General features: G+C 34.4%; 1 protein-coding gene across 1 annotated transcript; it reads left to right on the top strand.

Annotated features, from left to right (window-relative positions):
- Positions 1–2,258: 2,258 nt before the first annotated feature.
- On the top strand, positions 2,259–12,184 carry LOC120356097 (uncharacterized WD repeat-containing protein alr3466-like; the record flags this gene model as incomplete). The annotated part of the gene is made up of 10 exons (XM_039444915.1): positions 2,259–2,370; positions 3,100–3,254; positions 4,449–4,590; positions 4,967–5,098; positions 5,922–6,045; positions 7,068–7,273; positions 8,279–8,481; positions 9,724–9,901; positions 10,549–10,713; positions 11,994–12,184. Coding segments are annotated over 10 exons (1,608 nt in total), but the record flags the coding sequence as incomplete, so codon positions are not given.
- Positions 12,185–13,286: the final 1,102 nt, after the last annotated feature.

A 13,286-nucleotide genomic window follows, 5' to 3' on the forward strand; every position in this document is an offset into this window, starting at 1 on the left:
GGTTCGGTTCGTTCGGTTCGTTCGGTTCGTTCGGTTCGGTTCGGTTCGGTTCGGTTCGGTTCGGTTCGGTTCGGTTCGGTTCGTTCGGTTCGGTTCGGTTCGGTTCGGTTGGTTCGGTTCGGTTCGGTTCGGTTCGGTCGTTCGGTTCGGTTCGGTTCGGTTCGGTTCGGTTCGTTCGTTCGGTTCGGTTCGGTTCGTTCGGTTCGGTTCGGTTCGGTTCGGTTCGGTTCGGTTCGGTTCGGTTCGGTTCGGTTCGGTTCGGTTCGGTTCGGTTGGTTCGGTTCGGTTCGGTTCGGTTCGCCTTTCAATAATTTGATTTGATATTCGATAATCAAAATGGCTGCCTCTAATAGGTTACATGCATGTAAAATTGTGCAACTTGAACTTTGTTTATTTTAAAAACATAGTGAGCGCCGTTTATTTCTTGTGATTTTGGGTTCAAATAACATACTAAATCAATCCCAACCAAAAATTTGATGAAAGGTGAGGTTGGCACTGGACGTGCGATTACACCAAATGTTGTGTGTCACATCACAAGTGAAAATGTTTTTTCCTCCACCTACTGTCTAAATACTTACTTTACTCCCTGAACCATAATACTACAGTGTCACTTTTTCGCTCTAGGTAGTAAAAACAGAAACTCCCTAGGGAGTAAAAGTGACTCCATCTAAATAACATGGGAAGCATCTCTATTTAAAAAACTTACATGGTAATTTAGAAGGTCTAAGCTCAGATGAGAAAGCGTAAATAGGGTGTCTGTCATTGATTCAACTGAATTCATACCACAACCAGAATTTGATCAACTCATGAATATATTTTGTATGATATTATATTCGCTTAATATTGGTAGACGATAAAAATTTATACAATTTTTGAAATATTTTATTCTATTCAAAATACCAGCCAACAAATATTTTGATCTGCATTCTGCAATTCAAATCTGAACCGCGTCAGCCATCTGAGTCAGCCATTTTTGGTAGCTCAGCTTATATGAGTGTTACAACTTTGGCCGATGATAGCGCAATCAGCAGTGCCTATCAGACGACCGGTTTTTAGGTTTTAGTTTTTAGGTTATGTTGTTAGGAACCATTGTCACCAATACTAGTTATTAGAATGACTTAATTTTGCAGTTTCTATAAAAAAATTAGATGGAGGAAAAATATTGTGTACATCACGAGCGAAAAATACTTTTTCCTCCCTCAGGAAAATTGTTGCCCTCGGCTTCGCCTTGGCTTCAACTTTTTCCCTCAGGAGAGAAAAGTCGTACTTTTCACTCTAGATATACAAATAACTATTTATTCCTAAGTAGAATCAAACTTTCCTCAGGGAGAAAAAAATTTTATTTTCATTCTACATACGGACCGGTATACAAATAACTATTATAATTTTACATGTTCATTAAACATTCCCCTCAGGAGAAAACTTTATTTACACTCTAGATAATTTGTATATCTACATTATTATAACATCATATATACTTTTTATTATTATAGGCTACAGTACTCATCGAAATGAATTATGATTTAAGTTTTTGACACTGGAATCATGACTTTCAGACTGTATTAGTTATTGTAAAAAATATAGACCTACAATATTTACTCACTGACTGGAAAATGCTTTAGGTCGCATGGAATTTATTGCTGGCTGTTAAAAATGAGTAATATATTATGTCAGTAAATAATATTCATATCTTTCACAATTAATATAGTCTGCAAGTTGTCATTCTAGTATCTAACTTTATAAACAGGTTGCAGTTACTAATGAATGAAGAAATTGTAAATATTAGAATGGTATAATTATGTATTTTTCAAAAAATTAAAAGCTTTATCTGAGTTAATCTAAGTTCATATAGATTTTAAAAATGGTGTTAGTATAGATGATTGTTGGCTATTTAAAAATACATTTCGAAGAGAGAAGAAATACATTTCCTGCGAAGAAATCTTCTGGGCTGATCAGTTCTCCTTGATTTGGCTGATTCTTGATATTGGAATGAGATAATCAATAAAAAAGCCCAATACCTATATAATTGAGAAGCCTCTTATGCTGTACATGAATTTCATGGCAGTAGCCTAGGTACGGTAATTGGAATATGAAATCTCTTTTTTGATTTTGCTCTTTGATTCTAATACAATGAAATAATGAAGCCATCGAGGAACTAAAAAAAATTGAAGAATTAATTACAGTCAACAAGTGAATTTGATCCACTAGTTGAAATTCTAATCTCGTATGAAGAACGTTGATTGTATTATTTTTTCCAGTACAGTCTCACGAAGAAGCAGCAAACTCCCTTCCAATCGTCATTGCAGCCAACGATGTCACCTACAGTCTCAGTCATGTTGAAGAATCTTGGATTCATCTGCTCAAATTCAGGTAATATTCCAAATTCATCACATGGTGCCGAAAGTTCAAACTCTATTAATTTTATTTAACCTATATTCTTTGCAATTAATTTCAGTTCCCTCCTCTTACTGTGTAGCTTGTAGCATATCTCATTTTTAAGCCGGTATTTGGAGAGTACCGGTAATATCTCAAAGTTATTAATGTTTTCCTCTCCCAATCCATTCAATTACAGTATAAGTGATATGAGAAAATAAAAATCACTATCCACTGCTCATCGGTCCCTTCCTATAATAACATTTTGCAAAGGATTTATTTGCAAGGACTTGAGAAGTGCTAATCCTCCTCTCTTGCAAATCAGCCTCTGAATCATTCCCCGAATTCTTGACCCTTTGAACCTCCCATCCTTTAGACCTTCTTTGTCACCTCTGATACTTGAAATTTTCTGAAGCAAGCATGTACAAAGATTATGAAGAGCCAAATACGATTGTTGACTACTGCAGTAGGATTTTACATTTAGGATTGGTCATACTATCGGTTGCTAGGCAACCAAAACGTGCTTGGCTAAGAGTGTTCTTCAGAATCGTTAACCTGACAGAACCAATCATATTTATGACCCATTGATCAAACTTTTCTGTCATTGTAATTGGTGTATCATAACTTACTACGCTCCTGTAACAATAGATTACTTTACTTAACAATGGATTGTTAGATCGAAGATGCTTTTTCTTGCTCGAATCTCAATTCTTACTTGGTTTTTAGGTGACAGTAGTCGTTTGAAGCAGCTGACAATGTGCAACTTTGACTTTTGCTGTGCGGCCGTGCGTACAGTGTCAGTCAGCTACCTGCGCTCCATCCTGGAACACGTGCGCTGCTACCTGCTCGACAGGGGTTGGAGTTGGTCTACTACACTGTGCGCAAGTCCAGTGACGTCCTAACACGTGACACCCTGCAGTTTGGCGCACAACTCATCTGCTGGCTCCGATCTGTGCAGGTCAACATCATTTCTGTTTTGTTGTATGTATATTTAATTGGAACAAATCAAGCGGAAATCAAAGAAACATTTTTTCCTAAAAATATGCTTTTTCTGAATGAATTTTCTCTACGATTACCAATCCAAATAATTTTTTGTTCAATGATGAGGGATAATGTTGTAATCAATCAAGGAATAAGAGTATAATCAATGAATCTGAGAGAAGCTAAATCAAAGGTGTTACGTTTATAAAAATGTATGCTGGGTATTCAGAACTATGTTGATGAATCTCGAAAGTTAGTGTTTCGTGAATCTTATGCGAGTGCTTCTATTATGTAAGAAAATATATAGTTTCTGCAGAGTATGGAAATTCCAATACCAGCAATACTATCAATTCATAATATACAGTAATACTTCTATCTTCATTCTGGAATTCTCTTTATTAGAATGATGTTTCCATGCCATAGGGACTGTTCTGTATAGATATTTCTATTTTATCAACTTAGGCCCGGTTCCAATATAGTAATATTTTTTTAATAAATTTGCAATTTAATATAAGTCGGTAATGTTTTGAGAACTCATTGTATTGAATTTACCGAATAAAAATAGATCAAACGTTCTTTGCTCTCATGAGAAGCAAAAATAATATTCAAAAAACAAAAATAATTTCAAAAGAAATAACACATTTGAAACCCCGTGTCGGGATGAGTACTCAACATTTGAAATTCTTTTGCACTTTTTTTTAATATTTCTTCAAAACACTTCAATTATCTATTATAAGAGTAATACAGTATAATAAGAGTTTATAATTTCTATGCAATGAGTAGTCCAACCTTCACTTTGAAGTGAATTATACTTTATAGAAAATTCTGAATAGGACTCACCTCAATAATAGAGTACCAAAATCCAATACTAATTGCAGTCAAAATTATGTCGTTGGTTTCCTAGTAGATATTTGAATCGTCTTAATTCCTTGAAGCATCAATATTGGACACATTTCACTCCTCATGAGGAGCTTTAGCCTTTTTTGAGGGGTTTCAACCATCATCATAGTGATAGTCTACAGTGATAAAAGAGTCGAAATTATACTCAATTAGTATGATAGTTTCAATAGTACAATTGAAATGTAATAATATAGGATGATTTTGTTGCAGATTCGAGTGGCGAATTGATGGCAAGACTGATGCTGTCTGCTATGGCCTGGTGTGACGGCTACACTGATCCTCTCCTTGTCCCTCTCACCGGTTGGCTACAGCCCCCTCTTCCTCTTCAGATTAAAAGTGAGCCACTTTGAAAAATTATATATGGATTCAAAGATACTGTAATACAATAGTTCTTGATTCAGAGTAAGTTCAGAAATCAATAAATATCCAACCACACACACATAATATGCAATCATAATCTGCATGGTGTAGAAAATCGATTTGAATACATTAAGATTTCTGTTACTTATAAATTAATTAAGATACCTCACTCTATAAAATTACAAAGTACTTTTAATTCTTATTTCGAATAAATTCTACTCAAAACATAAATATAACCCCTAAAAGCTTGAAATGTAGTTGGATGATAATTATAATATCTTATTACTTATGTTTAGTAATATTCTCATCACTATCCATTGAAATGAAGCTTATATTCTTGTATCCATTCCAGACGTGGTTGTGAATGGTGGAGTGAACCTGATTGAACCGACTCCGTCAGCTCAGCATATAGTGGTTGTGCCTCACACTGGAGATCCTCAGCTCTGGCATGTTATGTCCAACACTCTCGTCACTACATTCAAAGGTAATTAGTTGGTACGTGCAAAATTATATCTCTCAGATAATGAGATTTGATGACGGAAAATTCACTACAAATTGGATGATTATGTGATTGAATGCTTAGTTGATTGAATGTGTTAACTATATAATATATTTATTATTATATCATATCATCATTTAGTAGACCTACATTGTATCACTGACAAGAGGGTAGTTTAACACAGGGTTCTATTCATATTAGAATACAAAACACTTTCACATTCTAAACAAAGTAGTAATATTATCAATCGATTGATAATCATGTTTGATTTTGTATTCTCTATGTTAATGTTTTAAAATTTCAATAGGCGCATAGACAGAGATTCAAAAATCAGTTTGCATTCACACACAGGTTATTTAAGAATTTTCAGCCCATTTCATGGAATTACTGAATTAGTTATTTAGACTATCATCATTAATGTATGAGATGATATTGTATAAATTCATATCAATTTCATCTGTTACGTTATTAATTTAGGATACATTTGATGTTATCGTGGTTCAATAGTTGTTGTAGGATTATATTTTTTACTCATCTATTTCACTATCTATGACGAACTGAAAGTTAATAATTCGTTTTGAACTATTTTTGACAGCACTACAGTCTAATTTTTGAATAATAGTTATTAAAAACTAGTACTTACGTGTGAAGCGCTATCGGATTTTAAAACATCCGAAAGCGCTCCACACGTGAGTACTAATTTTTTATAATTATCATTCAAAGAATAGACTGTAGTGTCGTCAAAATAGTTCAAAACGAAGTATATTTTTCAGACACTCTTGTCAACATTGTAAATGTTTTCCCCCAGGACACAATGGAAGAGTTCTTTGTATAGCAATGACGAAACAATCTCAATACCTTCTGACGGGCGGTGAAGATACATCTATCATCATCTGGGATTTGAAAACTTTCGAGCTGAAGCTGCGAATTTAGTGAGTAGACGAGTACATTAGATCAATTAATTCTTATTTTGAATCTTGGTTACACCACAACTTTCAGAAGGTTTCTCATATTGTAGCCTGTCTACCATGTTCCAGTCGGAAGAACAACATTTTGTAGAATGATTATATAATAAAGTATTATAAATATTCACAATCAGGAGGAGTATTTTTATTGTAAGTAATCTAAAAAATTGAATCAAAATAATCAATAACGTTAATTTTTCACTGTCACTGTTCGAATACTTGTATAATATTATCATTCAAATTAATATTACACAATCAAAGGTACTGTATTTAAAATCATTACATAGCTTTCTATTATTTGGAAAGATCATTGATGATTACAATCAATAATTTTATTATTAATAGGTACCTACTTTTATTGCTAGTTAGTAGAGTCTGCAAAGAGCAGGCTTGCTACGAGAACAGACTTTCATAGGAATAGAGAGTGCGGTACCAAGAGCACCCTATTCTCCTTATTCAAAAGTGGTTGATGATCTCACTCAACACTGAATTGAACAAAACACTTGCCAAAAAAGATAGAAGTTTCTGATGAATTGCATGTTTTTCTGCTTAAAATATGTATTTGTATATTAAAGTGAAAAAATATTAAGTCGACTCTTTTTCTCATAATATAATTTTTCAGTGGAAAAAAATACTCTATCATGACTGTATAATGTAGAATATAATAATTGTTGTGGAGGAATTTCTCAATGCTCTTAATGATTTTCAAAACCGACACTTGCTGAAAATGCTATTAATACAACTTTTACTTGTAAGACTTGACAGGATCTTGAATTGTACAATTTCTCATAAATTTAATTTGATTACATGATTAAAACATGCTAGTAACATGAATTTCAACAATAACTTTTTATAATGACGGTTACTGAAATACATAGCTTTGAATATAGAAATTGTCTATTTTTTTGTAAGGAAATATAGGTTGAAGAAATATTACAATTAATTTTCAAGTGACATAATTTTGAATGTCTGCGTTATCGTTGTGGCAGCGAGCACATAGCCCCAGTGCTATGCCTGACCCCGGCAATGAACAACACCCTGATAGCGTCAGGCGGGGATGACTCACGCATCATCGTGACGCAACTGCTGCCGACGGGGCGGCGGAAGGCGGGGGATGTCGTCATCAAGATAGACCACCACCGCGGCCCCGTCACCAATGTGCTTGTCACTGCCGCCTCTGACATACTCATCTCTGGTCAGTACGCTTTCTACTAGATCATTCCTGACTTGACATTACCATTTAAAACAAATTTCACCTTGTGTATGGACCTACAAACCATAATTTATAGGGGTATTCACAATATTATCAAGCCCTTATTATTCTAAAATGTTAACAATCTCACAAACACACATATAAATATAATACGGCTACAAATAATATGGCAATGGAATCAGGAGATCTAATTAATGTAAATTTCCATTTACTAAGATATTCACGCTTTATGATCTACATACACATGCACATTCATTTTATTATGTACGGTATCTAGTATTTTATAAGATGTCGCCATCACGCATTATGAACGTGAGATAGTCACGCTGTTTGATCGTCATAAGTGAGACAAATGAAACTCATGCACATCCAATCATGATGTACGGTATCTTACATAAATAAATATCTGTTCTATTCCAAGATTGTTTCTTCTTAGAAACTCTCAGAAGGAAATTTCCAGGATTTCTGACGGAGCAGTGCGTACCTCCTGAATTTTTAGATAGGCCTAATTTACATCAAGTTTGTCTGAAAAATCATTTGATTGTCTGATTCAGTCATAACCAGATAACGCTCATCAATTTACTTACTTTCTTAGAAATGCTTCTTCCAAAACTTCTCTGAAAGAGTAGCTACAGAGATGAAAGGATATTCTCGTCATGGATTTACAGGAAAATGCTATGCTGATTAGGGCCATTTTCAAATTAAAAAAACTAATTTGAAGCTAATAAGGAATTTTAATTTAAAAATGAAAAAATATATATAACATATTTATATATTTTTATTTTAAGCTTTTTCTTTTAAATATAGAACTTTTTTGTTTACAACTATTGTGTGTTGAAGTTATGTTTTCGAATTCTAATTAATTAAAATTCCAAAGAAGGATATTCACATAGTTTTGGGTTTCGCTTGTTACCCTCCCTTAATCATGGTATATGATTTACTTTTGCTGGTATCTGAATTAATAAATGAATAAATTCTCGATGACAGGTTCATCGGACGGCAGTGTGTGCCTGTGGACTCTGGACACGTTCACAGTTCTGAACACAATCACGCTGCCTTCTCCGGTGTGTCGCCTGGCCATCTCCTCGGATTCGGTGTTCCTGCTGGCCGCCTGTGAGGACAACCAACTCTATTTGCACACTCTGGCCACCGGCACTCAGATACATTGCCTCAGGGGTCACAAGGCCAAGGTAACAATTCATTCATTCATATGACTTCTTGTCCCTCACGGGAAGATCACCTAGCCTAAATATTTAATTTGACCCGTCAATGGGACATCACGACTGTTGAACAGTATCAATACATATCGTTATATATCAGCCGGAGCCGACATAAATCAAGATCATGCTTCTGCAAATTAAGTAAATTTGGATAGATTCCTTGCAATTTTTCTCCTGTGTTCCTTATTCTGTCACCTTTTTTAATTTCCACTTGGACCCTCTTCTTTGTAGTATCCTTCTCCTTGCTGTTCCCTCATTCTTATTTTTCACTTCCATATTTCTTTTCTTTCTCTTCCTTCCTAGTACTATTATTTTCTTGTTGAACAGTTGGAAGAAGAATCGCCTGAAATGTGAGAAAAAAATTGTAGCCTAGTATATGAGCCTCTACGAATTGAATTGAAAATATATATGGCATGTAATAAGCAGCTTTTTAAAGTTTTTCTATAACTAAAATCAAATTTAATGATTTCTTGCTTGGAACATCATTGTTCTGCGTGGAATCATGATTTGTAAAGAAAACTGTGAATTGCAATAAATTTGTCATTAATCGATAATTCCTCATAATTTGAATATGATTCATGAAACTCAAAAAAGAAGAGAACAACAAGAGCTGTGAGTCACAGCAGCTAGTGGAGTATTTTTAGATCAAAAGTCAGTTTAAAAATAATTGTGGTAGCAATATGTTTTATTTTATTTTCTAAAATGAGTCTACTATTACTGAACATCAACATTCAATGCCCTCGTGGATCAGAAGTCAAGACTCCACTCAAAACTCAATGACGCGCCCCTACCTCATAAATATCCCAAATTCTAGTACCATCATAAATAAGCCACCTTCGAACCCTCGTCATCATTCGTCATTTTAGGCTCTGCTGACATTTCTTTGGGTACCACCCCCCCCCCCCTATAATTTTAATCCCCTAAGAATTTCAATGACGCGATCTGCGTCTTCACCCTTCCCTAAGACCAGCATCCCTTTATAAATGATTTATTACGATATTCTTTATTATAAATAGCGTCATAACTTGAACTTAATATCTTGTCTCTGGAAGAAAACTAGAAGGGATGCGTGTTTATCCGTCCAAAAAACTGATTCTCTATACAAATCCCCCAGTTGAAATGTAGTTTTTCATATTCCTGTGGTCATTTTTAAGATTATAATTTATTCATTTATCTTAACCATAGAATAATTGAAACGTTTATTTGGTGCAGGTGGTGTCAATCTGGCTGGCGGGGGACAACCAGCGGGCGGTGGCGGGAGGGGCAGACGGCCGTGTGTATGTGTTCGACATGCACAGCGGATGTCTGGTGCGGACTATCAGCACCAGCCACAATTCCAAGGTCACCGGCGTCAAAGTCACCAACAATGACGACTTCCTCATCACTGCAGGCATGTGGGCCTACCTTCACCATAAAACCAACTTACATGTTTTGAAATTACTATGAGCTTTTATTCATTCATTCATTCATAAAAATATAAAAATAATTCATCCCACCAAAAATATTCTATTTTCATTTTTATTTATAATAGGTGCACTGTACTTTTATTTACTTTGACCTTTCAGTATTTCACATGAATACACAAGTTTTTTATTGGTTTGCTAGTGGGAGGGATGATGGGCAGTTTACCAAGCGAAGAATTTATCAGAATTCTAACATATAAGATATATCACGGCAATATTATTATGTATTATGAATAATAAAGCTATTATATTGCATTCAATTTGCAGTTCTATTTTTATTTATTTATTCAGAATGAGACTTGATGGAGTGTCCAGGAACGACACAAGTGAATAGACCAAGCTGTCAATACAAAGCTATTTATCTACAAATAAATTATGTATGATAAGAATTTAAATTGATTGACAATTGCAAATGGGTTGCTCATTGAAATACAGTAGTCAACTTTATGAAAAAAAATCTTAATATGTGAAATCTGAAGGTGGCGACTTGGCTATTTAATGTGAACACTGATCGAAACAAAGTATTCATACCAGTAAGCAACGTATGAAATATTTAAAACTATTTATTTTTCAGGAGGCAACCGGATAACCTTCTGGAGTTTTCGGAAAGAGGATGGAGTTGGAATAGATGAGCTAGGAGTGCAGATGAGTGGCAAGCCACCCAACCAGGCCCAACGACCCCATACCGCCTCTATCTCCTGTCTCGACATATCCAGGGATGGAACCACCGCTGTTACAGGTAAATCACCAATATTGCATTCAATAATCAACATATTAATCCCAATGACTAGCTACAACCATTTCTTCGTTGTTTTAGAACAATATCAGTGTACTTTTCACTGTTTAAATGTTTTATTATATGTCTGCAATATGAAAAAAATATTGAAAATGTGGAAATGTCACTCATTTTCTATAGAAACGGTGAAGTTTAGAATTGAGTATGGGCTACCTATAGCTATATATTTTGGATACTCTATATCATATTTAACAGTGTATTTTCAATGCATAAAATGAGTACTTATATGTTGAACAGTTTAGCGAGCCAGTGCAAATAATTTAGTGGTTTGAAAATTGAGATTAATTTATAGAGTGTTTATCTTACATTTCACTCCCTCCCTACATTATTTTAGATTCCAACCATTATTGCTTTATTAATTTGGAAAAGTTGATTCCGTTATTATTTAAATTATTATTCATTACACTTATTCTATAATTTGATGTCAGTTAATAGTAGAAGTAACACTATTAACTTAATATTCTCAATTTTTTGGATATCAATACTGTGTAGACCTGCCTCTCTATCCCTTGATATAACTGTAAGTATTGTATTTAATTTTTGTGATGGGATTTCTGTTTTGGTATTATTTTTGATAACCCAGTGCAAGTAACTATTCATTTATTTGAAAAATAAACATTCAGAAAGACTCACAAAGTTCAGTACGAGCCATATTATGATATTAAATATTATGATATTAATATTGGTTGATTAATTGATAAAGTAAGAAGAATTTACTTTGTACCAATGGGTAGTTGATATCTCTATAATAATAATTATTTAGGTTTCTCAAATGAACTGAAAATCATAAGAATTTGAGCATCTACGGATTACTGTGCTATGAGTGACTGACATTAGTGTTAACTTCCCAGCTGCTTTATCAAGTTTATTGAGTGCTATCGCATGACATTGTGTAGCTTGTTCACACTGTACTGAGAGAACTTGACAAAAATTAAAAGATAAGGATGAGATTTAGATAAAATAACTATCAACTCCGGCTGACGGCTTCGGCTATACCTAAGAATTTTTGGATTATTTTCAACTATTGTATTAATTGGTAATGAATGACATTATATTTTATTTGATCTTATTTTGTATTGTTTTGAAGTGAACAATAAATTCTTTATCTATCTATCTAACATATAGGTGTAATAACATTAAAAAAGAGATAAAATGAAAACAAAGAAATATATCGTACTCCACTCGATATTCATGGTAATGTTTGTATTTGGGATGCAATGCAGGAGCCATGGACAGCCTAATCAACGTGTGGTTGGTGAACACCCATGAGCTGAGCGCCACCCTGGAAGGGCACTCGGCCAACGTCACGTGTCTGGCCATCTCGCCCAATGGCCTCTTCGTCATTTCGGGCTCAGAGGACAAGACTGCCCGCGTCTGGGGTCTCACGCTTGGACTCGTTGTATCTGTCTTTACGGTCAGTATACACACATTCAAATTTAATAATTCAGTAGAAAATAAAGTGTTAAGCTGATACCAAATTGTTATTCATAGTCGCTAATTTCATTTGAATCACTGGAACTAGAAAATTAGGTGTCAAGTTGATACCAAATTAAATATACATCAAATAAAATGAAGTATATTGGCAACAATCAAATAATGTACGAAAATTTTGAAGTATAGTGCAGCAATTACTCCATTTAAAAACTAGGAGCTAGGGTAACTTGAACTGGCTGCATCTATATAAAATCTCTGTTTTTTCCATAAAGGACGGCAGATTGCATTTATACACAGATATTAACCAGCATATTAAGCCCACATCGTGTGGGACTCTCTATTTCTGATTTGCTGCTATAGTAGATATAGAATACTAGTGAAATCATAAGATTGCATTTTAGTTTTGTATTGTTAGAAGGCAGAATAATAATAATCATTATGATTATCAATCATTCGCCCATTTATCTCCTTAACATTTATTTGTTACATTCATTAAGCCTATTAATTTTCATTACGTTCATTTTTGCATGTTTTAAGCTTATTCATTTTCATTTCATTTATTTTGTTTGTTTAACACTTATTAGCCTATTCATTGCCATTGCATTCATTTTTCTACATTTAATTAGTTAATTTATTCTCACTGCATTTATTTACTACATTATTATACAAAGTGATTCAAGGAAATTTTGAAAGATGTGTTGGTTGCCGTGGGCGATTGGTACCACTGAATAACGTATGTCAACAAAACCTTGTCATTTAGTTATCATAGATGCTTGGAGTGGTGCGCAACGTGCGTATGCGTATGGATACATAATTTCGAGGAATCTGGTTCAGCAATGGGAAAGAAACCTCCAGGTCGCGAACCATTCTTACACCAGTCAATATCCAAGCTGTTCGAGATGTGGTCATAATAAGTCCACATCGGTCAATTCGTCGTCACGCAGCATCTTTACAGTTGCAAAGTTAAAGTGTTTGATGAATATTAGTACAGGACTTGAAATGCCATCCATACAAGTTACAGATTTTCCAGGAACTGAAACGCAACGACCATGCTATTGCTCCTACACTTGTAAGATACCGCA

Source organism: Nilaparvata lugens, unplaced genomic scaffold (genome assembly GCF_014356525.2).
Source record: "Nilaparvata lugens isolate BPH unplaced genomic scaffold, ASM1435652v1 scaffold5769, whole genome shotgun sequence".
NCBI lineage: Eukaryota > Metazoa > Arthropoda > Insecta > Hemiptera > Delphacidae > Nilaparvata > Nilaparvata lugens.